Below are 26565 nucleotides of genomic sequence, written 5' to 3'. Positions count from 1 at the left end.
TCACAACGCGCATACTGACCCTTGCACGTCTACGTGGGAGAGGAGCGAGGGGTACATACCAGAGCATCCGCCACTGCCTCCTCCACGTCAGAGCCCGTGTTGAGGACCCTCATGGCGCTTACAGACGACGACAGTCTGCTGGACTGACTGATTCCATAACCTGAACCTGGTAAAGATTGGAACCGGAGCCTTGACCAACCACATATGCAAGAACTGGAACACTAAAAAATGGTGTGTTAAACAGTTTCCTTATGTCAGGCACATATGAGCCGCACTTAAACATGCACTAGTTACGTAGTGCATGCGTAATATTGTCTTTATAACATAGGATTGTACATCAAATAACAGAAACAGGTGGCATATAATACACAAGAAAAAAAAGAATAAATAGTAATGTTCTGGGCTCCTAAATCCTTCCTTGTAAGTTTGCAAAAACACAAGCTTATGCTTTATCCTTTCATTTCTTTTGCAGAAAAATCTGGTCCTGTTTCTCTAAAATTCTGCAGGAAAATTGCACATTTAGGATGCAGGCCGCATGGCAGATCACTCCTGACATACAGATACAGCAGCACAAAGTTCCCAGAGGGCTTGCAGAACGGGGGGGAAAAAAAGGCAAACAAAGACAACAAAAGATACCAGGCAGGTTGAGGGTGACTCAAATCAAAATCAATGCTGTAACTCACCAAAAGGTGAAAATAAAACAAATGGCTGTGCTAGAGGTTTGCATCCATTTTGTAACTAAAGATGAGGACATGCTGCAGGAAGTCACAAATGTTATCAAGAAATAACTACAACTTCTCCTTCATCATAAAAGTTAACCTTTATTTCAGTTAGAAGAAATACGAGAGTCTATACTTTAAGCTTATCTAACAAAAACCAAAACTAAAATGTAATAGGTACATTTTTAAATGCTCATACAAAACTAAAAAAAAAAACTTAAGTGATAAAAGCTCTTCTATAAGCTCTTAAGTATTTTGCATACTCAACAAATTCGAGATCGGAGTTACTGTCGGATCAGATCAGTGTAGCGCAAAAGTTTCAGAAAGGAGTATCTTCAAATGCATATGCTTTGCACAGAACAAACACCTGTTACTTTCTGCAGCAGTAAGAATAAAATAGCTTCAAAAAGAAACGACATCTACAGTAAGTGAACTGAAAACCTAATAGGCATGCGCTTTTGGATGGAAAACCCAATCTGAAAAATGCATGGAGCAAAGTGGACTGATGGCAGTGGGGTGTTACTCAGCCTTCACCTGGGGCCCCAAATACATCAGGGGTGTAGAGGGCACCGGTGGACCTGGAGTGGTGTCTGGAAGCTGGAATCAAGAACCACACAGACCCTGCCTGTTACCAACACAGAAAAGCACAGAGCCCACGGCGGCACCGCGTGGAGGTTGCAGAAACATGCAGCCCAGGTTTGTAACCCCAGAATTATTTCAGCACAGGTCGGAGGGGAAATGGAGAAGAAACTGTGGAGAACATGAAGAACAGCTCATCGTCTGCCTCTACATGACATGATATTGCTTCACAGCAAACTGACAGTTTAAAGTTCTGTTTATGGGGATGGATCTTGCCCACTGAGTTTGAACTGGAGTGCAGCCTACTGTTTTCACTTTCAAGTAAGATGCTGCTGTTACAGTCCCTTATACATCGTCTCCTTCTACCACAGCAGAATGACTCTCCTGTTATGTACTAGGACATCCCTATTATACAGAGTCAACTACATCGAAACACAGGCAATATAATCTTCACACCCACACATTCTTAGCTCACAATAAGTTTTGGGTCCGCGTAAATGGGGAGAGGAAGGGATATAAACACACTAGGATCCACTAGAGCTAGTTAACCTATCAGAATATTCTAAACCCTGGATGGTTCACAAGAGCTGCAGTCCACACAAGACTTGTCTGTATAATTGACATGTACAGATAAAAGCATCAGTTACAGATAGACCATGGTTCGAAAGGGAAGTGAGAACTGGTTCAGGGTTACATACTGAATTTCATCTGTGCATTACAGAAATTAAACAAACCAAGCAGGGGTTGGCAAACTTTTGCCATCAGTTTTGAAATTAACCCCTACTACAAAGAGAACTCAAATTCCGTCTCGCATGTGACTGGAATATTTGGCATCCGGAAGCACTACAGTTTCGCGGAAAATCCTGTAGGACTTTACTCTGAAGAGCCATTCATGCACAGCATCACTGAGACCGACATTCGGCATCAGTCTTGCTTCATATTTGGTCCCAGTCTGTTTAACCATTTCATATGGACTGAAGTGCAGTTTTGTTTTTGGAGGAGCTTAATTCAAAATCTCAACAAGAATCCTAATCACTTCTCTTGATGAAGGGGTCTTGGTTCATTTCAAAGGTCACTCTTTGCAATATGAAACAGAATTGGTCCACACAGCAAACCAAACTATTGGAGTGATGTACTTCAGCAAGCACCTAGTAAATCTCTCTACTTCTTTGCAGAACTATACACCACATAATTCCAATCTGATTTAGTACAGCAGCATGTACAGTACATCAGAACTGTTACAAGTCAAGATTCACATCAAATAACTATTAATACTTGTAAGTGCTAGATCAGCGCTCCGAATGTACGAAATCCACATCTTCCTCAGTCATCACATAAGGCATGTGATGCAAGTTACAGCAGAGGGCGACTCTGAGCCTCTGTAGCGCTTACCACTGAACAATCTATATTACCTGTGGACATCTTTGACAAGGACAGTGCTATCCAGAGCAATACACCACGCTCTGCTGGCATCTGACACTTACTGCAGAATTATTTCATGTAAGAACCAAACAAACAAAAGGAAAGTGAAGAACACAGTGCTATTTATCTAAAGAGAACTTCCTTTCCAGTAGGTGGGAAGCAAGCTGGGGAGTCTGGAATAGTCAAATGCACAGCCAACAAGTGGTGAGGTCCATGCAAAACCACAAAATAAACTAAACACAACTTCCCATAAAATGATAACCGAACTGGATTTTTCTAATTTATAAGGAATCCAATTTAAAATGGAAAGAAACGTCTGAAAGTGAATTAAGAATCAAAAATCACTCACAAGTGAATTCAATATTCACTTGGGTAACAAAGAACACGCCAATTCCCCGCTTGGACACGTAACCCAGCAATAGCATAGGAAAGCAATAATGTACACAACGAATAATAATATATACTGTACACAGACAGCATACCACCTCCCTCATAGTCTTGCTATAAAGCATGTTATCACAAAAGAAGAATGTTTTCTATTAACCTCTAATGTGCTGAGCTTTCTAAAAGTTGAACCCACTATGAACAGTAAAACCATATATAAATGTTTCAGCTGTGCCACCTTCAGGAGGGTAGTGGAGAGAGACCTTTTCACTTCAGCAGCACAGTGTGGCAATATGGAGATATTTTGTTGCAATTACCAGGAGATGTATTACTTCTGAAATGCAGTTTTGCACAGTTAACAAGCTTGATTTCCCCCATCAGAGCTCCATCAGAGTTTAAGCAGTTCTCATTTACATTGTTTTAATGATTCCAAGTTTTATTACCAGACACTTAAAACAAATTCTCTCACAAAACCATTGCTTACAATGCTTGTCACACTTGGGTTTTCAGATTTTCGTACCAGCTGCTGTAAACTAATAGAAAATGTCAGAATTTCACTTCAGATGCTTTTCACTCAAGGTCAAATGAAGCTTGCCTGATAAAGCATTTTAGAAGAGCAAGGTATTCACTTTCAAAACATCCAATAAGCTACCTGGCGTGGAATTGAAAAGCCTTGGCTCACCGCAAATGGCAGAAATCAATTAAAGATTAGCTTCTGCAGCAATATTCCATTGTTTGAAATGATTACACTCTTTTCTTGATTTTATTTTTCACAGCTTTTAAGTAGTACTGAAAACACACAAGCCAAAAATGCTTGAATGAGCCGGACGAGCAGAATCTAGAATATCTATCAATTCAAGATCGAATAATGACGTGCACATAAAAAAATGCCAATGCACATGATTTATATCTCCTAGAAGGAATGGCTCAGCAAGTAATACCCTGTGGGAAAACACCCAGAAGAATATATTAAGATGTAGCGTTGGACTAATAGTAAACCACACGCATTTTCCAATTCTAGATTTTAACATGGCATTTTAATCCAACCAGGTCTGACCTTAAGCTGCGTTTAATTTTATTTTCAAGAAAAGGCACCAAACCATAGCAATTTATGTTGAGACGCGACAAAACTCAGGCAGATAGTTTAGACTGACCCTATTCTCAGTCTTTTGTGTGTATAAACACAGGTAACAATGTTTCACTGTCAGATGGGGCTCACTGATAAACCAGTGTGAAGATCATCCACAGTTCACAATGGACCTGTTATCCCAAGACCAGCAGCGATGGAATCCACTGTATGACAGGGGCAAGTTGCGGTGCATTGCTCCAACCATAATTAGTCCCTTGCTTCTATGCCACCAACCCACAGTCCTTTGCAGCAACAACTAACATTCTATGCAACAGCTGGATTTTAAAGCACTGAAGCGACAGGGAAGTGTCTGCTCTTAAAATCTTGCAGATGAAAATCGGAAAGGAAAAACCGCACACAACCCCATCTTGCCTCCTATTACCATCACTTCACTTCATAATCCCAATGCATTTATATGGCCGTTGCCATTCAAAGATGCATTTAAATTGTACTTGGAAGGCAAATAACTCATGGAGCGAGGAGCGACTTTCCATGCAGTAGACAGCAGCTAGCTGTGTGAATTCAACCCGATGAGAAGAACTGTTCTAGCTGAGCTGCTGCTCTACAGATCTTGGGAAAATGTTTGGCATTAATGAAAGTAAAATGGCACAAGTAAAAACAGCCAAATTACTTCTGGAAGGCACTGTGCTTTGGAAACCAGATGCCCTTTTAGCCACTTCATCAAGAGCTGCCTTTAAATTTGTTGCTTTTAAACTTGCTTAAATGTAAAGCTGCTTTGACACCATGAGGCAAAGGGGTGTGAATATACATGGAAACCAATCCCTCTAAATACAAACACACTGCTCATGTGCAGCCTTTGTATGCCAGGTTCAGGTCTGTGCACGAGTTACCTTAGTGCAAGCAATGCTATCCTGCAAACCAGTGCATCTTGCTTAGGTTAACTTATTACTGGGGTCATTTCACAGAGAACAAGGGTTACAGACGAGAGGAGGCCACTCCACTCATCCAGCCGATTTCATTGATCCCAGGATCTCATCGAGCTGTTTCTTGAAAGAAGCCGAGAAACTCTCGGCTTCAACAGCATGGCTGGGTAGCTTGGTCCACACTCCTACTACCCTTTGGGTAAAGAAGCGCCTCCTGTTCTCTGTTTTAAATGCACTTCCGCATAATATTAGCAGTACAGGCTCAGAGAAGACCATTTTATCGGAATGATTACGTGTCATTGCGGTTCTGACTGACATCCTTCAAATCATCCGAGCAGAACCGGGATTGAAAATGCAATCGGGTTCGGCGAAACGAGCCTCTCTCGTTCCTGAACGGAAGCTCGCGTCCGTGAAAGGCTGCACAAGGCGCATGCGGGGGGGCGGGGGGGGGTGTGCTTCGGACGAGTGCTTCTCTTTTAAGAGCAGACCGGGAGGGCCATTCCCTGGGAAGGATGAGGGCCGGGGGGGGGGGGATGGAGTGGAAAGAAACGGGAATTTCTGCTCGCCGTTTCCTCAGGAAGGATTGGGTGGGATGATTCAGGTGGCGATGGAGGAAGCGTGAGCCCAGCCCGGGAAGCGGATCGCGATGGAGGAGGCCATGCACTAGGGGGCAGCCGGGCACGGCTCTGGGCGTACTTACCAAGGGGCTGGAAAGAGCGGACAGGGCTCGTGTCCCTGCTGCTCTCCCGGCTGGCCTCTCGGCTACAGCCCTGACTCACGCTAGGACGAGGGATGCGGCTGCCTCGTGCTAGCAGGAATCGGGGGGGAGGCGGGGAGCAGCAATCGCAATTTCAAGAGAGAAAGAGAGAGAAAGAGAACAGTCGTCATATTCACTCGCAAGGGCTGTAACGCACCGTCTTCGCCCACTCTTTCTCCGAAGGCCTCGCGCCTCGAAAAAAGGGAGGCCGCCTCGCTTCCTTTCGAGCGCGAGAAACTTGGGAGGCTCCGCATTTTCCCCAAAGGCGAGCGGAAGAGGCCCACAGGAAACCGCCGGTCCCCAGACTTGAAACGGGAGAGAGCCTCCGCTCTCGATTCCCCCGGCCCGGCGCGGATCCCGATTTCTCTTTACAGAACGAGGGTTCCCAGGAGTAACCGAGAGGCACAAAAAAAAAAACCCCACGAAGCAGAAGCGCCAGGAACGAACGCAGCCGTATAGGACCAGCAGACCGGAGAAAAACCCAGGAACGTCTGGACTTCGACGCAAGGGTCAGCCAGAAGACAATGCTCCAGCTTAACTTTCATGCAAATGAAGGCGGAATCCCCTAATATTCCTACCGAGATTCAAAAAAACGAGTTGCAAAATATAGTTTGATTGTGAAAAGTAAAATTGCTTTCTGGTCGGCCTTTGTATTTTTACTAGTTTTTTTAAAGCTTTTGCTGTTAAACAAAAGACTAGTTTTTTTAGTTAGACTATGGTGAGCATGAAACATTCGTGATTTGTACGAGAGACCAAAATCTCTTCTGTAGCGATGGAAGCTTCAACCATTGTTAGATCGTGTTGAGATTGTCATATAGTGAGAGATTGAGAGATTTTTTAATATATTCTTTTACCTCGTATACAAAGCTCTAAATATCAAACATCTCAAACATTTTAATATGTAGTATGAATGCAATTCACCTTTTAACACAAAATAGAAAGGTTAAGCAATAGAAAAATAGCTGTCAGACAAAAGGAATTGAAACTGAGGAAAGCGCAATTTAACCACTTCATCTGATCTTTAACAAAACTGCAGTTATTTAACTACAGTTGCTTGTTTTTCTAGACTTACAAAATAACGCACTAAAATTGTCAACACAGCAATCAGTAACCAACACTTTTTTCATACCAAAGGCAAAAAAAGGTTCCGATTGTTGTGTAGACAATCCAGTACATTTCCTATTAAAGCTGCATGACCATCTCACTATTTCTCCCACTGATATTTCATTAATGCAGAATAATAGTGAACTTTCAGTTCATAACCACAAAAAAAAAAGTTCAATTCTGTCAAAGGGTATTGAAAGTGAGCATGGAAAAGATACCGTATACCATAAACCTCAGTAAACCGAATTTGGTATCGGACACCTACTACCTTGGTGAATGGAATAAATGCGGACAGCTACCCAAAACAAGATAAATGCCTCGATGAGGAAAATAACCTAATTTTACAATAAATAAGAGAACACTTTGATTAGATTAGGGAGCAGAAAAAGAAATCTAAAATAGCCCACTGTTAATTACAGTACAGATAGTACTACAGTAATAACAGTATAGTACAAACTGCCTGTTATACTTAGGCGGCCTTAGAGAAAGAGATGGTTTCATTTCCTTCTGGTACACTCAAGTCCTATGAAACAAACGCGGTCTGTACTCTGCTGCTGAAGTGGTTTAATATTTAAGCCAGGCTTACCTCCTCTGCTGCCTCCATTGAAGATTTGCTGGTGGTTTGAGGGTGCTACTCGTAAGAAAGTAAAGTACAGTGGGAGTTAGAAACAGTCTTGAGCACTTCACGTCACAAGTACTCAGTCAGGTACAGTACATGCAGAGCAAGATCTCCCGATGACCAAACACAGGCCTGGCCCTAAAAAGAGGCACGGCGCAGTTCATTCGCTTCTGAAGAACGGAGAGCAGCTCAAAACTTTTATACAGCAGGATTAAACCTTCTGTAGCTCAACACGGCAATGGGGATAAATGACGACATGAAAACATGTCTGCGGCGAAATGGTGATCATGCAGCTTGAAACGAAAGCTTTTTACAGCAGAGACGAGCGGGTCATGAAAACGTACTTCCCCCCCCATACTGAAAAGGAACAGACAGAGGAGGACGGCTTACGAATGTAATTATCACTTCCGAGAGCCAATCATGGCTCCGTTGTTGAAGTTAAAGGCATTTTATTTGCAAATGCACCATTGTCAAGTCCTCCGCAATCAAACACGTCAGTTCTGCCGAAGACTCGGTGCGCAGCGGACGAAAGGTCACGATCCAGAGCGACCAAGTTAAATCTTTTAAGCCGGCACTTTCCAAAGGGTAAGGAAACCACAGGAAGTCCGTTCCAACAATTAGGACCCAGGGGGACTGGCAAACCAAATAATGACACCGACCACAACAAGAAGCAAAAGCACATTTAATGAGAGGCGGATTCCATGGCTCACAATACAAAAGGGAGACGGACGAACAGATCTGGAGCGGCGAGCAGCAGGCGGGGGGCGAGGCGAGATGAGCGCGGATGGGGGGGAGAGGCGCGTGCTTACCTACGGAGAGCCGCGTGGGGCTGGAGTCCCGGCTGCAGCCCTGGCTCCGCGGGATCCTGCTGCGCTTCTGCGCGCTGCCGCCGACCAGGACCCGCTGCACGCCGGAGCTCACGGTGCTGAGCGCCGTGCTGGCGAGCACGCGGCCCGGGGAGCCAGACCGGCTGCCGGCTGCACAGGGAGGGAGAGAGAGGAGAAGGTGGGTGGGTGGTTGGGGGGGGGGCGGCGGTGAGACGTTACCCCGCGTTTCCGATCGCAGCGCCACAGGACACAGAACGAGACCGACGCACGGGGCGATTCATATATCGTGCAACAGCTGCAGCTTTCCGACGTCTAGGTCAAGCAAACAGTGAGGAAGGCCAATATCATCACTGGCTGTCATGACCCCTCCTTGCACAGCGAATCTGGGCACCGATTTAGCCTGCCTAGATTCAAGAGCAACAGTCATCTTTTATCCCTGCAGCAATTAACCTGCTCAACTGGGACAACCAATTGTATATTTTACTTTACTTATATACGTTTCTTATTCGGCATACATGCATGTCTCTTATTTGTTAAATGGCTTGTATTGTATTCGATGCATTGTGTATTATGTCTTCTTCTTGCCTTGCAAATTAAATTTCCCAACGGGGATAAAGTCGGGAAAAGCAGGGGTAATGTGCCAGAGAAAAAGGCTGACATAACCTTTCACCATCAAAGGCTGTCGCATGCGAAGGACACCCTCAGTTACTTAGTCCTCCCAGCAGACCAATAGATCAAGAAATCTTGAACCTTTCGTCGCGCGAACTACAATGTTGCAGAATTTATGAATCGGGGGGGAAAGTGCGGATGAACTTGATGTTTAGAGTCCAGAAAACCAAGAAAAGGGAGCCCCAGTGAAGAAGACCTGACGTGCATTTTAAGGTTTCGATCCCCGGGATTGAAGAGATCACTCCACAACAAAATCTTGAAAGAAACTTGAAGTTCCACTTTCAGTCAGAAAGTGAACACCAACTGCAACCTCTGTACACAACAGAGACGTTACAGGTGCTCTTTCAAGGTTTCACTCTAGAATACTGAATGTTTACTATATAGGTATTTTAAAATTTAAAAGCCTACAATAGAAGACAGAACTTCTCCAGCCATAAAGAGAATGCGAGGAATTCCTTTAACAACCCTCCAGAGGCCACTGCTTGATGAAAACAAAGTATTTACTAAGATTCAGTGGCTTCTGGCAGATTCAGTCAAATCATCTGTATTCACTGTAAATTCTGTAGCACAACACAGAAAGAGTCAGACGAGAAATGGAAGCTAGGAGGATTAAACAAGGAATTTAAAAATGTGGGTGAAATTCTAACATGTTAAAAATCCCACATGATCCACTAAGTCACCGCCATCAACAGCTTTGGCCATCTGGACATTAACATACTGCCTCAGTATGCTGGTACACACATTATAGAGTCAATCTGTGAACATCAGAACAGATACTTCTCAACTTGCATATTTTGCAAACCAAGAACCAAATTAAAAGGTGTTGAAGAACTCATTTCATAATTAACTTAATGTTCAATTTTTTCCCCCATCAAAGTTCTTGCTCTCTTCCACTAAAAGTAGGACACGACATATAGATTGTAATTTCAATATCAGATGCTTAAATCCTCCTCTCCTTTGTAAAAGCTGCTTAAGTTCTCTCTGTAATAATGACAATCGGCCAAGACAGATGACTTTTGCTCTGGAGAAAAATCAAGAAACCGATCTTGAAATCTCAAAAAGCAGCTTTGCACTTAACATTGTAGCCCGTTGCTAATTACATGCAAAATTCCAGCATCTTAAATGTTATGAGACGTGCTGGAAAAAAAATGGTACTGTGTTTTCTCATGGTTTGTTTCTTACAAGTACCAAGAATTAGATGACCAAAAACCCATTTCCTGTCTAGGATATGCCTGTAGCAAGCGATTGCCAGCACTGCTGAAAAAATGTATTAAAAAACATAAAAACACACTAACTGGAATACATAGCGTCAGCACAAAAACAAAATGAAGAGCATTAAGAAAAATGATGGCCAAATTAAACCACAACAAACTAGCTACCAGCATGCTGCAGGCTTTAAGGGGCACAAGCTCAGCGCAAGAGGGCCGGGTTGTGACACACTGCGGCTGGACTGGACGCACGGGGGAGCCACACTGGCCAAAGCTGCTGGTGACGCAGTCGAGCAGGCAGGGATGGACGGGAGTGGGCGGACCGCCGCAGCGGTGCATGATGGGAGACAGGCTGGGGTGGGTGCAGACAAACACAGCCACAGACACACAGTGAATATCAGGAGACTCTTACCACCGATGGGGTTAGCGGACTGTGATCCTGAACGGGTGGTAAGGCAGGATTAGAGGGGGTGTTATCCACAGGGGGGGGAAGGGAGGGAACAGAGCAGATTAAAAATAAATGAATGGCGCATGGAAACCAGAAAAGGCGCAAGTCAGTTAACGGGAGGACAACCGGAAAAGGGACATGGGAAAAGCAGATCGGCTGCCCTTTTCTTTGGGGGGGGCAGTGAATGCAATCAGGTTTGCTCCAGGGTGGGGGGGGGGAGGGATGCACAGGAGATGAAGCAAAGCTGCAAAGGAAAAAAAAAGCAGGGCACAGCTCTGCTCCAAAGCATCACGCACACACATCGGTTCTTAGAGCACGCCACACCGACTGGGGGGGGAGACACGGTACAAAGTTCACAACGGAAGAAAATCAACCCTGATCCACAGACAGGACGCCGGCCGCACCGGATTTCGAGAAGGCGATACACAAGTTGCACAATTTGATTCACAGATGGGTGTTTTGTTCCGAGACAATCTTGCATCGCAAATTGTCAAAATCCCCCTCCCTCCACCCAGTCCTCAAATCTGCAAAAAGAACACGCTGGACCTGTAAAGAAAGAATTTTGTTAAAGGGTTCCCAACCGGTATTTCTGTGGAACCAGGCGGAAAGAAGCTCCCTGTCGCCGCCGATGCGATATCGAGAGGCTACTGAGATCTCCAGCGAACCGCGATCCGCCTCACTCGCATTTAGCTAAAGACATCTGATGCAAAGCTTCAAACATCTAGAATTTTTAAAAATAAAATCTAATGACCTCGCACAAGGGTCAAATCAGGGGTTTCTTTCAAAACTGGGCCAGTGAGAGGACTGCACTTCGCTCCACTTAGTGGAACAGAAACGCTCTCTTCACTGAGAGGAAAGGAATGAAAACAGCCTGATCTGCCGAGGTCTTCCTCAGTGCAGAATCTGTTCCGACTGCGGGTGACTCAAGATAGAGTCACGCCTGCGTTGGATATTGCCGATCTCTTGAGGAGATGCGCTTATTCAGGCTGTGTTTTTTGGAAACGGTTCAATTATGGTAACTGAGCTCAGGATGATGGCACAGCTGTGTTTGGAGCTTGTGGTGTATAAACTTTGCCTTTGGTGCCCCAAGTCTCATTAAGCTGCGTGCAGGTAACCCCACACAGCAGATAGCTACATTAGTCCTTCCCCTAGAGGAATGAGTGCTCCAGGCATCTTCATTGCCTGCCCATCTGTTTCTATAGAGATGTGTCTAGACTGTGCACAGAAAAACAAGAACGCATTCAGCATGTCAAAATCTACATCAGCCAAAAAAGAAATGTTGCACATTACATGTTCATCATTCCATATTGAGTCAAAAGTGCTTTCCCCCACATGTATGTCCTGCAAGGCACTGAGGTTAAAATAGGGCTGTGCTATATTGTGCACTGCCATCAGTCCTATATTGACCTCATTGAATACAACATGCCAGCTGCTGGACATCGAACAGCGTGGAGCAGTAACATTGTTGTATACAAGCTGAGGAATGGAAAACCAAAGCAATTTACCCGTTAGCACAGAAAAGTAATGTCGCTAAACAACATGCACAAGACACAATGCCTGAAAAATTAGGACATTTTCAGGAATAAACTTTTTTTTTAAAAGGTTCGGTGTAAAATTGAGCAATCTTAAGACCAGTATTACAATACCCAGGCGACACTTGCTGTAGCATTTACCCACAAAGCCAACACAAAATGACATTTCGAAATCTCAGAATTAGTCGATTTGGTCGCATTCTTCAATGTTTAGGTCGTATTATGTCACATACGAAAACTGCAATAACAGTCACTGACAACGCGAGGATTTTCTTTCAACAAAAGATTTTATGTACCTTAAAGAAAAATAAATACAGTGGGACACACTGAACTGACAAAAAAAAAAAACAAATTAGGCATAGGCATAATTAGGATGTATATCTGAACAGTCACTCTGCATGAGGCAGTCATTTACAATCTAAAACCTGGTGCTAAAATTAATTATGGTGCAATGTCGCTCTCCAATGCCAGGTTCATGGAGAATTCCAGTATTGGGAAAACCTGTGCCTCCACACCAGTAGCTCTGTCTGAAACACAAACCTACTCAAAGCTGGGCGAGAGAAGCTAAATACACCCAACCCATCGACCTGGCGATAAGACAGCTGTTCAGAGAACACCTCCACTTCAGCGATGGGAGGTGATCCGCACACCAGGAAATCAATTCCTACTGTACATGACCGCGCTATGACGTCCATTTTGGTACGTATTCGGAACGCACAGTATCCTTTCCCTGGATATTTTAAACTGGTGCCCAAACTTGAGATACAACTGTCTGTTCAGACAGTAAGTGAAAAGTAAAAAAACAACTTCATTCAAAAACTAAAAGCCCTTGAAATGAGACTTCAAGCGAGTGAGGAACATGAAAACACGGAGTCACCTCCACTCCTTATCCGGTCTTTGCTAATGTGCTCCGTTAAGAGACTGACCTGTAGATGAGGAATTAGTCTGAAAACTAGCAAAGCTGTGGAGCTGCTGCACTCTGAAGCACTGAGCGCTTATGCACTCAGCACATCCGGTTTTGTTAAGGTACGACTTAAGTACAGGCAGACATGAACGCTTAGATTTCACACAGAAACGTGCAAAAAAAATACACACAGACTAAAACAGCAGGAACAGAGGACCCAAAACAACATGTTGACACACAGTGAAAAATACCTGGATGACACTGGGGCTCTTCTAAACCTAGAGATACAAAAACGTTTGCAAACGCATTGTTAGGGGGTGCGGGCGCACACCGGAAATGAATCCATTAACACTTGATATGCACAGGTGTGAGAACAGAGTGGCACGGCTCGCCGCAATGGCGCAGGGCTGCTGTACATACGTTGGGACTGGGAGACCACTTTATTTCTGCTGCGGCCTCTGGAGTCCACCTGGCTGCTCCCAATCCCCCCCGAGACCGTGGACAGGGTCCTCTTGGTGCGCAGCTGGCCTGCGACAGAAGAGCGAGAGGGCCGATGAGCAAATCATCCGGAAGGGGGTGGAAAAGCCGGCGCTGGCAGGACGGACTGCGGCGCTGGGGCTGAATCCACCGGGAGTGTCACCAAACTTCGGGAGATAAGGGCGTCTTGGAGTCAGTCCTCTTATCTTGCTATAATCTCTAGCGCCCAGGCTTTCCGAAACCACGGGGCGAAGCAGCAGAGGTATGGGCGACGTTCTTCTGACACTGAAGGAAATCTTTGACTCTTTCCTGTTAGCTCAAAAGAGGGATGGAAATAACGTCTTCATATCCAGGTGAATTTTAGTTTGGTTTTCCATCACTTCATGTGAGATTGAACACACTGACACCGGTCTAACACAACAGCTCAGTGATCAACATTTAAGGGAAAAACAATATCTGGTACAGACACTAGAAGAAAGGCAAACAGACAAGACAAGGTGGCTGCAAAGGAAAAAAAAATACGTTGCCATTCACACCTCAATAATATGTGTTCACTAACCTGAAAATTTATTTTTCTACAATAGTCTCTGAATTCATTCCTTCCCTTGATAAACTGTAACTTAAAGTTTAGTGAGAATGTAAAATGCAGTGTTTATTAACTAAAATGTGATATGTATAAAAAAAGAGTGCTATATCAAGCACAGAGAACATAAAAATAATCATATACAGTACATCTAAATACACAATGTTCGACTTTAGTCACTGCCTATACAAAGGATGAAAATAAATGCTAAAACTGAACAATTAAGCAAAACACTTGGCACAACAGGAAATTTAAACAACTGTAAACTAAAAACATTTATATATGTCCATATGTAAACATTAAGTTTATATATGGACAGGAGATCTTTAGTTTTTCATCTGAATTGAAAAATACTAAATGTGCACCAGAAAGTTCATGCAAAATAAACATTTAGTTGCAGTTCATCAAGGGTATGAATACATTTGGAAGCCAATGTAGATGTGCATACTGTACTGGGTCAACAGCTTTTGTTAACTGGGTAAAGCTGGGAACAAAGCTACAACAGAATCAAATCAAAAGGTTAAAAGCACTAGTCGAGTTAAATGACAGCACATGACCGCTACAGCTATTAAGACACTACAGCCTCAGAGCTTACCATCATCTGACACAGCTCCTAAACAGAAAAAAAGAATTCTGTGTGACAATTACGACTGTACTTCACACCATTAAAACATAAGTGAAGCACAAATGTGGTTTCTTGGCTGCAATACACCACCTCAATGATTACACTATCAAAGCTGCTTTGGCAACAATTTAACCAGACCACATTTAGTTTTTTTAGCAGTGCATATGACAACCCAACTAAATCAGCTCATTTTGTGATACATTTTCTCACTGCTTTACGACAACTGCCTACTTATCAGAGGCATTCCCAAGGAAGTTCAGACTTCAAAACACATCACCGAAGCACGACTTCTAAAACTGGTTTCATGGTTGTTTCACACTGTTAAACAATTTTAAGCTTAGATGGGTCTGGTGATGTACTGCCAAACAAGCCCCTTCGTAAAATACTCTAACAGTGCCCAAACATTTCAGCTGGTCAAGGTTTTGTTACAGGAGGTAAGCTTCGTAAATGAATGCTTGGTAGTGATCGCATAAACTTGGATGATGAGGTGTGACTCGTCTTCAAAGCACACAAAGTCAAGCAGTGATGAGTGTGATTGTGCCTACATGCGCCGCCGCCCTGTCCTTCAGCGTGTCAGTGCAGCGATCGGGACAGGACACGCACACGCACACAGGAGGGTTTCATCGGGAATGGGTGAACAAGCAGTGCTCAGGTATTGGCGTGAAGCTTCAGCCATTAACAGCTGCTCGGCTAGAGCTCAGATATGATTTGAAAAATTCCCACAGAGCAGCTGCCCCGAATGTAGTATGAATAACGCTACTGCTTCTCTGCACGTTTTCAGCCTCCCAAGACTGCTTTCCCAAATGAGCCAGGACATCTGGCTGAACACGCGTGGTAGCTCACCTGACCTTCAAATATCACATATCTAAGATCAAGAAGGGACACTGCTTTGCATCTCACACTCACTTCTCTCAGTCTGTATTACTTGCTCTTAAAATACACAAAAAACACAAACCTAAATTAACCCAGCAGGGCATCAAGCAGCACACAGTGACAGCTACCGTAGTTGCACAGGGGCCTGACTGTTCTTCTCTGCAGTTGGCATGTGGGTACACTAACATACTATTACACACAACAAATAACATAGAATTACACTCTGACAACACAATTATGCCTCTCAGAAAAGCCTTATCTGCCATTCAAATAAGGACAAACTCTACCGCGCTAGGGGGTTGTGCTTAAGGAAATGTCCTGCTTTTGTGCTGTACTGTACTTTTTGACTAGAAAGCTCTTAAGGTAATTTGGAGCCATTTTGAGATCACCCATCTAATTCACCCATCCGCAAACCAAAACAAATCTTGCCAGAGAAGTGATTAGGTGAAGGATGACAGATAGAAGCACAGGATCTTACCATCCGTCTTATCTGAGGTGTCATCTTTTGAGGCAGAGCAGAGAGAAAACGGCAGAGTGTGTTAGTGACAGACACTGCTCACAGCATCCAGTCCACAAAACAGAGGACATTGTAAAGACACAGCATGAATTAAAAGGGTTTAGACTGTCTTAATGGGAGGCAGCTGATCAAGAGAAGGGGACAAAACGCTACAAAAACCTATTTCTATTTCACAATTCTCTATTCTAACATTTTCTCGTTGATCTTGAAGTAAATCCTGTATGAGACAGACCAGTTTAATGACTGACTTCAGTATAATCTCCTCTGATCAACATAAGAAATAAAAAAAATACCACAAAATGTGCAGTAGCACAAATCAAATCTCATACGGTGTAGTTTTCAACCGTACAAAATAGAAGGGTAAATTGTGACTAACGCCAATTCTCAAAGCAATGGTGCTTGAAGAATGCTGCGTGGATTAACCACAGAGGCGTCCCAGCTCAGTGGTGAATTCCACTACGCCAAAGGGCTGGGCTTCCTGCCGCAGGAGAATTCAGCGCTACCTAGGTGTCCAAGGGGTGACATCGGTGACATCACCTTCTGTCACTGCCCCAGTACAAATGGGCCTTGTTACCCTCGCCCAGCACTGTCTACCTCTCCAGTAAGAGACACAAGTAAAGCATTTTAAAACTGCAATTTTATGCTGCAAGACTCAGGCTAGGCGGCCTCTTTCGCCAGCATACTTTCCTTCAGTGCGGACTGGCAGAGGGGCTAGACTCTCAATTCGCGGCTGCAGTCACCGTTAACACCTGCTGGCCGACCAAGGAGAAAACGGGCTGTAAAGAGGCCCGTGTCGGGGACTTGAGTGCGACGGGTCTCGTACCTAGGGACGCGTAGGAGCCCGGGGGGAGGCCGGCGGCCGTGAGGCGCCCAGCCCCAGCGCTCGGTCCGCCGTGTCGGGCCTTGGCCCCGGCTGCCGCGTTCACGTCGATGTCGCTCCGGGAGCGCTGCAGAGACCCGGGGCTGGGGGCGGTCTTCGCCTGCACGGGAACTGGACGGGACAAGTATTAAAGGTGAACAAAACCCCACTCTCCAGTTTCCCCAGTCCTTGCGCTGGCCACCTGCCTGGTTTCGAGTCCATTCAAAATCCCGATGTCCATCTACAAGGCTCAGCACCTCAGTACCTGTCTCAGTCAGTATTGTTCTGCTGCCCACCTTCGCTCATCTAATTCTGATCTCCTGTCTGTTCCCCAAGCCTGTCTACACTCTGGGGGAGTGATGGGGCCTTCTCCTGCTGCACCCCAAAACTCTGGAACTCTCTCCCTAAAGATATCAGTCACTGTCCCTGAGCTCCTTCAAATCTAGACTGAAAACCTTCTTTAGAAGGGCTTTTATTTCACTGGTTCTGTGTGCCTCTTGTCCTTCTAACTGTATTCCACACCCCCATCTCCTTTCTCCTCTCAACGTGTTTTTTGTGTTTCTGTAAAGCACTTTGAGAAGCCATTTTTCAAAGGTGCTATATAAAAATAGTTTTACTATTCCCCATACGTTTATATATTGAAACGCAAAAAAACTGTCAGCAGTTTGTAAAATGTCTGCCTTAAATAACAAATGCAGTATGCCTGAGACTAAAAAAAAACTGTCATATTTCTAACTCAGAATAAAGGGTATTCACCCTGAATGTTAAACTCGCTAAATTTAGGTTCATTCCAGGAAAAATGAAAACCCATTCACCTTTAATGAAAGTAACGTGTACTAAAGTTGCATTATTTGGTTATCCGTGACCCAAAAAACAAAAGTGTTCAGTCTATTACTAAGTTCAGCCCTCATTCTTGAGCGGGTTACTTCATGGCCATCACAGTATGACAGTGGTTCAATCTTTTCAAGTTATAGATGTTAACTGCAGTGGCCAGTCTAGAAACGGCACCCACATTCCAAACTGAACAACATCTGGATGAGTCAATGATATGAGTTTGATTCCAGGCAAAAAAAAAATATCCTTTGAATTGCAGCGACCTATGAGGAATGTCACACTAGTCTAACAATGTCTACTAAAGCAGGAATGGACACACTGAGAATTTCTTTCTGGGGAAATCCAAAAGCTTCTGCTTTCCTGCTAAACCTGTCCTCTGTTAGCAGATTATAATCCTGGCCTCACTCCATTCCCTTTCCAGTCCTTGGTGTCAGTGCAGGGAAAATTTATTGCTGATAATTCACAGTCATGCGGCTCTTAAAAAAAATACAACATACCTCTTCCTGGTGCTCCTGACCACTTGGAAGACAGAGGCCGACTGGAACAAAAAGAGAAATGAATGCCGTCAGCCTGAAAGTAGAGTTCTGCAAAAAATGCGAACGCTCGACAAAACCAACACCATGGGTACCACAAACAAGACATGTGTGGAATCAAGACTCTGGGCAACCGACCCTAGCAATCATTCTTCATTGAAGTATGTAAATAAGCTTAAGCCAAAAGCATTTGGATTTTCCCCCACTAGCAGAAAAGGACAATTTATTTTAACATTTGGATACCGATGAGGTCCAAATAATTTAGACCTGTGAAAATAATTAAAAAGTGCTGAAAAATCCCGGAGATTAAAAGTTTAAAAGCAGGTTCCAAGAGAGATCTGGACTACCCAGCAAGAAGAAATTCATGAGATGGCTTCCTCCCATAAAATTAAAACGCTACTACGTATGCCTCATTAATCTCGTCCCTAAAGTAACCTTGAGACAAACTGCTTTCACCTGCGCAGGAACAAAAGCAAAGAACACTTGAGAGCATAAAAGAGATGGCACAAAACGCCGGGAAGGTGAAGTGCACTGCAACACCTGCCTGCACATTGACAAAAAGAAAGCTGGGAAACCTTTGGGGTGCAGCCCCAGTTTCACGAAGACCGCAAGCCCCACGAGGGACAGCAGCAGCCAGAGGTGCTGCACTCCACAGGCTGGACCCTTTAAAAGCTCTTTTCGAAGTCTTTTGAAGCTCCTGAACCGTCATTCCCATAGCATTGCGGCATTTCCAAGTTACAGCAGGCGAGGCTGCCCCTGAAGACGTTGTGTGGCTATTGTGGCAGGACCGGAGGAAGACGAGGTCTGCACGGGCACGAAATTGAGGCCCTACCTAACCCAGCCCGTACCCGAGACCTTGAGACCCGACCCGACTGAGCCCGAATAGTACTGCCAAATTTGAAACCCGAACCCAAAATCGGTCACTCTCAGAACGAGTAGACACACGTAGGCAGATTCTCACAGACACGGTTTTACAATGCTTTGCTCGGCTGCTATGCTACGCGCTTGAGTTGATCGAAAACGGTGTGCGCTGAAACAAACTGTTATTTTTTACATCTGTAATCCTTTGGAAAGTGGGGAACAGCCGACAACCTTAAAAGGCCTACTAAAAAAGCTAGCGCCATCAGCAAAGTGGATATACATGCAAGGATTGCTGGTTTTAGCTTTGTTACACACATACACACGAGAGAGAGAGAGCACAAAATGAGTTCCGATTTCTTCTAATAAAAATACATTTTAAACATAAAATAAAAATTCATTTTCATTCTTCAGAAGACAAACCCAAACCCGGTCTGGCCGAGCCCGAAGTTGTACGTGCAAAACCGACCCGAAACCCGATACTTTGAAAAGGTAGCGGACCTCTAGAACAGTGGTTCTCAAAGTTCTGCGGCCCGCGGACCACTGACACCAAGTCACAGATACGGTGGACCGCCTACGCCTACGTCCACCTCTTACCCTGTAAGAATCATCACCTATGAATGTACTTAAATTAAAATTGAATTCGATTTTAGGAAAGTACTCATATTTTTATGAACGAACATCTTGCCAATGCTTTTGTCACTTAAAAAGTTCCCGCGAAGAACGGAGCTGCTCAGACTCGCTTTGAGAGAGATGACGAGGTCAGCCCGCGGACCCCCCGGCCCACGCCCGCGGACCACACCCGGGGAACCGGCGCTCTCGCGGACGCTGCTCTTACTTGAGGCTCTCCTGCGAGCTGGAGGAGGAGCGGTCGGATGGCGGCAGCGATGCCACGCTGCCCGAGCTCTTCAGGCAGGACTGCAGGGTGCGCTGGTAGGACGGCTCCAGGGAGTTATACAGGGCGTCGGCCTCGGTGGGGAAATGGTTCCGCAGCCCCCAGTAAGCCCTGGGAAGGAAGGACAGCGCCGAGCACAATGACACGGGGAAGAGCTGGGGGGTGCTCCCTAGCCCTCAGTGATCTACTGAAGCAGGAAGTTAACCAGACGGGGCGGAGCGGTGGCTCTGGGGCTCAGGATCTGCGCCTGTGGCTGGGAGGCTGCCGGTTCGAATCCCGCGGCCGGCAGAGGAGTCCTACTCTGTTGGGCCCCTGAGCAAGGCCCTTCACCCCAGCTGCTCCAGGGGCGCTGTATAAGTGGCCGACCCTGCGCTCTGACCCCCAGCTTCTCTCCCAGTCTGTGTGCCTCATGGAGAGCAAGTTGGGGTACGCGAAAAGACAAATTCCTACTGCAAGAAATTGTATTTGGTCAATAAAGTCATCTTATCTTAAACGGGAAACAGTGTATTTTCTACCTCTAATCTGAATTTGCCCTTTTACAACATAACTAACTTAACATAACTTAATGAGTTAGACCCTAATTTTCTATAGAATGAGGTGGTGGCGGTATTTCACGCACTAACGAATGCTATTTCACCCTTGACAGACCTGACGGAAGACAACCTGTGTGGAAATGTCATGGTGAGCACTGCTGTGTGTCAACTTTGTGTGCCAGCATAGGTCAACCATCCTTGACATGAAGTCTTAAAATCCTTAAAGTCCCGGAAGATCATGAATGGCTTCCTATATTGCTGATGTTTCATTCTTCATCTGCCATTTTAGCTGGATAACATTGCATTGAGGCTGCAGGAGTGATGCTGGTTAAGTGCGTTACCTAAACTAGTCTCTTAGTCACTTTCATGAGACTACCAGTGTGCTGAAATGGAATCAATAACTTACTTTTGTTTAATGAAATTGTTTTTTTAAATTTATTTTGGCTTAGTATTCTACCATGGAACAGTGTATTGAACGCTCCAGCTGAAAGATGGCTAAAGAACATATGGATGCAATTCAACTCTGGCTAAAAGGCTGTTTTGGGGTTTCTTAATATAGAAGCAATCCTTTCCAATTTAGAAGTGGGGATTCAAGCCAGACAGGAAAGGTCTTTCATCCTCTTAATCAGATTATTAATACACTGTCTCTCTTGCTACCTTCTCTCTCTTGAGCCTTGCACCTACACGAGACACGTGAGCCAACACGCTTATGCATTTCCTGAATCCAGCCAAAGCAGCGTGCTGTACAGTCTGCTGAGGAGATGTCAAGGAGGAAAGGCAGCGGCGGTCAGCACTGAGACTTACTTCCGGGCCTCCACTCTTGCCTCTGCGTCGGCATCTCGGATGCCCTTCTTGATGCTCTCCACCAGAACCGCTGCATGCCTGCCACACACAGAGACGGCTCGTTACCAGACCACACTCGCAACCGGCGCATTCCCACCCATGACCTAGTCCAAACCCATCTTCAATTGCAGCAATCTCAAACACCCCCGGATACGCATAAACGTTCCTTCTGTCAGATCCCTCCAGAACCCTGTTTGCTGAGCTTGATTTCCAGTTTTAAAACCCACACCCTCTCCACACACAAGCAAAAGCGTATCAACGCGTACCACAGAGAAACACAGTGCAGACCTGATCTGCTTTTGCAGTGTAAAATACACTTCCATTTTGTCTACCACTCTCTGTAACTTGAAAGGTCTCCATCTTACTGATCGGTGCACTTGCATTACTGCTTTCGCAAAAAACGAATCGAATCTAAGTGTCAGGAGGATTCACTCATTAACAGGCTGCTATTTGCAAGTCCGCCCCTGCACATAATGCATGGGAGTCACGCTTTGTCATCCTTCCAAAAACCTTGGATTTAAATGTGTGCCCATTATGAACAAGTTCATTTTGTTTTTCTGCTGGTATGGGCTGGGCTGGCTGGGGAGAAAGCCCCTCCAGACCTTCGGACTCACTCGGATATTGTTATTACCACTGCGGTGCTTAAAATTAAAACACCACAACACTCGGATTCTAATTACTGGTTACGGCTGCAAGACTGTGACAGGCTCAGCCTGGCAATCAGTTCCTTCGCTCCCCTGCAGGAGGGGGAACCTGACGCAGAATTCATGAGCAGGCAGTGGAAGGGGCAGGCTCTAACAGAACACCTGAGAAAGCATGAGTGAAGTGTTACAGAGCACAGCTCTGCTACAAGCTAAAGGAGGCTGTTCAGTCCATCTAGCTTGTTCGGGAGTGAATAACAAACAGATCCCAGGATCTGATCCAGCTGATTCTTAAAAAAACACCAGGATACTGGCTGCGACAACATGGATCTATAGCTCGTCCCAGACTCTCTCAGCCCTTATGTTAAGCTGTGAAGCAGGAGGTGGACAATTCTGATGATAAATATCATCTTATGACCCCAACAACACCAGCCACGGGAGGAAGCATAAATTGCAGTACAAGTGCATTTAAAACTAAGAGAAGGAGACACATCTTTACCCAATGTGATGTGGGAGTATGGAAGAAGCTACTCATCCATGACGTTGAAGCCGATACCGTGGCCTTTTAAAGAAATGGCTGGGTTATATCCCTGGATCAATTAGCTGCTATCAAACAGGCTAAATTGGCCAGCTGGCCTCCTTCCTTTTGTAAGCCCCTATGGTCTTAAATGCTTGTAGGAAGCCTGTCCCCTGACAGTGAATTTCCTTATAAATTTACAGTACTGTGTATGCAAAAACCCAACTGTAAGATATTTAACTGATGAATCAACATCTGTAGTTTTGCACAACAGAAATGAATATTCATTGATGCCAGTACAGGCAATGGCACTGTGACGTGGATACCTTACCTTTCTAGGGAGTGGGTCTGCCACTCCTGCAGCAACAGGTCTAGGAAATCGTAACACCGCCTAGAGGTCAGGACAGAAAGGAACATGTTTCTTGTATGTTTACACATCAACAGCTACCAAGGAGGAAACAACATAATTCATTCAACATAATTTACTGCAAACGTGTAAAAAGAGTGTCTTTCAATACTGACTTTAAAGACAAATTTCTTGTGTGAATTTCATTCAAACATCCATCTTTTAATTTACTATTCCATCTCAATTCACAGTGACTGTCTATATATTTTGCTATTTTATAAAGCAATGGCTTTCAATCAAAAACAGATGAGAGCATGACGGACATTTATGAAGTGCCAACTGTAGTATTTGCATTATAATTAACTAGAATTCTGCTCTGTTCAATTCAAAATTGTCAATCTAAAAGGATTTTGCTTGCTTGTATGAACACAACAGATGAGTCGATTTTAATAATTGTGGCAGATGCAAAACCATTTCTTCTGGGAGCCTGCAACTTGAGAGTACTGTACATCAGCATGACTAGGAACTGTGTGGTTCAGTTCTTTATCGTGTGATACTATGTTACGGTTAACAGTACCCTTCAAGTCTCAAGAGAAATACTAAAACGTGTTTTCAGGTTGAAAAAAAAAATCGACAGACCCTGAGCTACACAATCATGAGAGGAAAACAATCAGCCATTAATTGTTTGTTCTGTATTTTAACAGGGATTAAGACATTAGAAAAAAGTAATGACAAAAAAATATTATTGACGGTACTACAGATGGCGCTGGTCCTACTGAATATTTTATTTTTTCAATGCATCGATAGGACACGAATCCCCCACATTTCAGCTCATTCCTCTCCATTCAGATGGACTAAAAAGGACACCAGTGGATCTGGTCATATATGCCAACCTTTTTATCTTTACTGCAATATAGGTAGGGCTCAACATAGTACCCGTTTTCTACCCTAAATATTCTTGAAGAGCATCACCAACAATGCTCCTGCTCCAGACGGGGGGCGAGTCCTCAAGCATCGCCACCTGAGGCCTCTCCCGCCATTGACACCGCAACACAACAGCAAACCATGAGTGCTGCAGAAGGAAACAAAGGCCTTACCGTCTGACCGCTACCGATTTCGATGTGCAGTTGCTGGTAATTAAGGGGATCAGCCTTGGAACGTGAGTATGCTGAAATCAGAAGAGCACGGAGATGCACCCATCACTGACAAAAGTTACATGGGCCGTGGTCAAAATTATATTTAATACCCATTTCAAAACAAACAAACATGCACCTTTGTTTTGCTTTTGTTTTGAGCGGCAAGATGTAAAGCCAGTCAGAATAACCAACCTCCCCCAGATTCTAATAATAATAATAATAATAATAATAATAATAATAATAATAATAATGTTTCTTTATTAGCCCTATACAATTTCTTGCATTAGGAATTCGTCTTTTCACATACCCCAGCTTTTCTCCATGGAGACACAGACACACAGACAGGGAGAGAAGCTTGGGGTCAGAGGACAGGGTCAGCCATTGTACGGCGCCCCTGGAGCAGTTGGGGTTAAGGGCCTTGCTCAGGGGCCCAACGGAGTAGGATTCCTCTGCCGGCCGCGGGATTTGAACCGGCAACCTTCCAGTCACAGGCGCAGATCCTGAGCCACAGAGCCACCGCTCCGCCTAATATTAATCTCTACTGACATCAGTTTACTAATCATATCGTAATCTTTAAGTCGCAAAAGAGCACTGGGGGAGAGGCACGAACGGCCCGATCAGAGGATCTGAGCCCAGGCTAGAAATGTGGCTGCAAAGCTCTGAAGGCTGAAGGGCCCCGGCGGAGCCACACCCTGGGGACACTCACCCGGATGACGAATCTGATCGCTGCCACGCCTGATGTCGCCATGACCTTGGCGCAGTTGGGGATCAGGTTAAACAGAATAGGCACAATGGCTTCAGCCCCGTGGTCGAACTTGTTGCCCAGAACAGTGGAAAGATGGCTGTTGAAAAGCACAACCACCTTGTTAGGAAAACAACCTTCCCCCCTCCACCTCCTCACTTCTTGGGTGTTATAACCCCTGTAGCAGCTGGACAAACCACTACCTTTCTTCCTCGGGGGGGGTCACAACCGGACAAGAGCCGAGGCACGAGGAGCATCAGCTGTGAATTCATGTCAATATCACGCAGTCTGTTCTGTGCAATATTCTACTTCTCGTTTCGATTAAAAAAAAAAAAAGACTGATCGTAAGCCATGCGGCAAAGGCACACGGGAAGAAAATTAAAAAAAAAAAAAGACTGCAGAAGAAAGCGCAGCTGGTTCCTGATCAGAACGGCCAGCTCAAGCTCCGGAACAGCATCCCTCATAAACGTCACGCAGCGCAAACCCGCCCCCTGGTCCCCCGAGATCCCGGCGCCTGGAGTCACTCACGCCACAGTGATGCATGCCTCCCGCACCACCTGGGAGCGCAGGTCCTTGGCTGACAACTTGAAAGCTCCATCTAGCAACCGCAGGTGCTGGTAAAAACAGTCGTAGTCCGCGGCCCCAGCGACCAGCAGAGAGCGGACCTTTTTCAGCTGCGGAAGGAAAACTCGACAGTCAAAATGTCCTCACAGGGGTCAAAAACACACAAGCAAGCTCATAACCCCCAAGGCCTCTTAATGTTACTTGTTACTGCAGTGCTGCAGTCCTGCCCAAAAGTCAATGTTTAATTTTAAAAGCTGTAGGCAAGAAACCCAAAAGATTGTGATTTGACTGGTTATAATGCTGGGAAAAAGAAAGCAGTCAACATGGAGATTAGATATAAAACATTGACACTGTGCACACTAACTAAATCATGACTAATCACACCTCAGCAGTTAATAGCAGTTGTCAAAAGTGTCATTGCTACGTCTCAACCAGGGAATCGATGGCCTAAGAAATCTTTATTCGAGAATTTTCAAGAGCTCTGTTTTCATGTGCAACAAAATCCAGCAACTAGTAATCCTCTGAAGTCATGCCTGGGGAATTCTGAGCTGAGGCGCAACACAAAAATATTCCTGTACTCGCCCATCAACAGTTTCATACAGCACTGCAGCACGATTTCTTTACTGTTCCGCACTACATTTCTATAGAAGACCTAAAATGTTCTCTGTAAGATCCTACGCCTATTTCAGCCTGTATGAATTAAGGAGTACCATCACACTGAATCACTGGGCAGATGTTGCAGGGATTTCGGATTTCGAATGCAGGGGCAAGACATTCTTTGAGCATCACGATGACTTGAACACAATGCCAGTCCCGCAGGAGTAAATGGCAAAACAATGTTTAAAATCCCAACGTCTTCAACAGATTTTAAATAAAATACATCTTAATAAAGAACCCATGCTGCAGTGAATGCTCACAAACTACTTTAAGGGAACTGCATTTAATTCTCTTCTACAGTCCTACAGCTACAACCAAGCCTGTATGTGAAAAACATGTCTTCAGTG

At 44.8% G+C, this 26565-nt stretch overlaps 1 protein-coding gene across 23 annotated transcripts in view; it reads right to left on the bottom strand.

Moving 5' to 3' along the window:
• Positions 1-26565, bottom strand: part of clasp2 (cytoplasmic linker associated protein 2) — a 102748-nt gene that overhangs the window by 20047 nt on the left and 56136 nt on the right. For 4 of the 23 annotated variants that reach the window (XM_015356904.2, XM_069195183.1, XM_015356919.2 and 1 more), the window contains 17 exons: positions 25526-25671; positions 24962-25097; positions 24217-24287; positions 23105-23164; positions 21577-21654; positions 20183-20350; positions 18451-18491; positions 17084-17251; positions 16222-16245; positions 14841-14858; positions 13606-13713; positions 13437-13463; positions 10714-10740; positions 8407-8574; positions 7565-7609; positions 5818-5925; positions 60-166 (listed from right to left, as the gene is read on the bottom strand). In XM_015356904.2, the coding sequence (XP_015212390.1) occupies positions 60-166; positions 5818-5925; positions 7565-7609; positions 8407-8574; positions 10714-10740; positions 13437-13463; positions 13606-13713; positions 14841-14858; positions 16222-16245; positions 17084-17251; positions 18451-18491; positions 20183-20350; positions 21577-21654; positions 23105-23164; positions 24217-24287; positions 24962-25097; positions 25526-25671 (1500 nt within the window). Of the gene's footprint in view, positions 1-59; positions 167-1253; positions 1317-5817; positions 5926-7564; positions 7610-8406; positions 8575-10713; positions 10741-13436; positions 13464-13605; positions 13714-14840; positions 14859-16221; positions 16246-17083; positions 17252-18450; positions 18492-20182; positions 20351-21576; positions 21655-23104; positions 23165-24216; positions 24288-24961; positions 25098-25525; positions 25672-26565 lie in introns of all 23 variants that reach the window. The other 19 variants (XM_069195185.1, XM_069195186.1, XM_069195195.1 and 16 more) reach the window with 10 other exon arrangements.

Source organism: Lepisosteus oculatus, chromosome 10 (assembly GCF_040954835.1).
Source record: "Lepisosteus oculatus isolate fLepOcu1 chromosome 10, fLepOcu1.hap2, whole genome shotgun sequence".
NCBI classification, from domain to species: Eukaryota; Metazoa; Chordata; class Actinopteri; order Semionotiformes; family Lepisosteidae; genus Lepisosteus; species Lepisosteus oculatus.
This window is presented reverse-complemented; position numbering and strand designations above follow the sequence as displayed.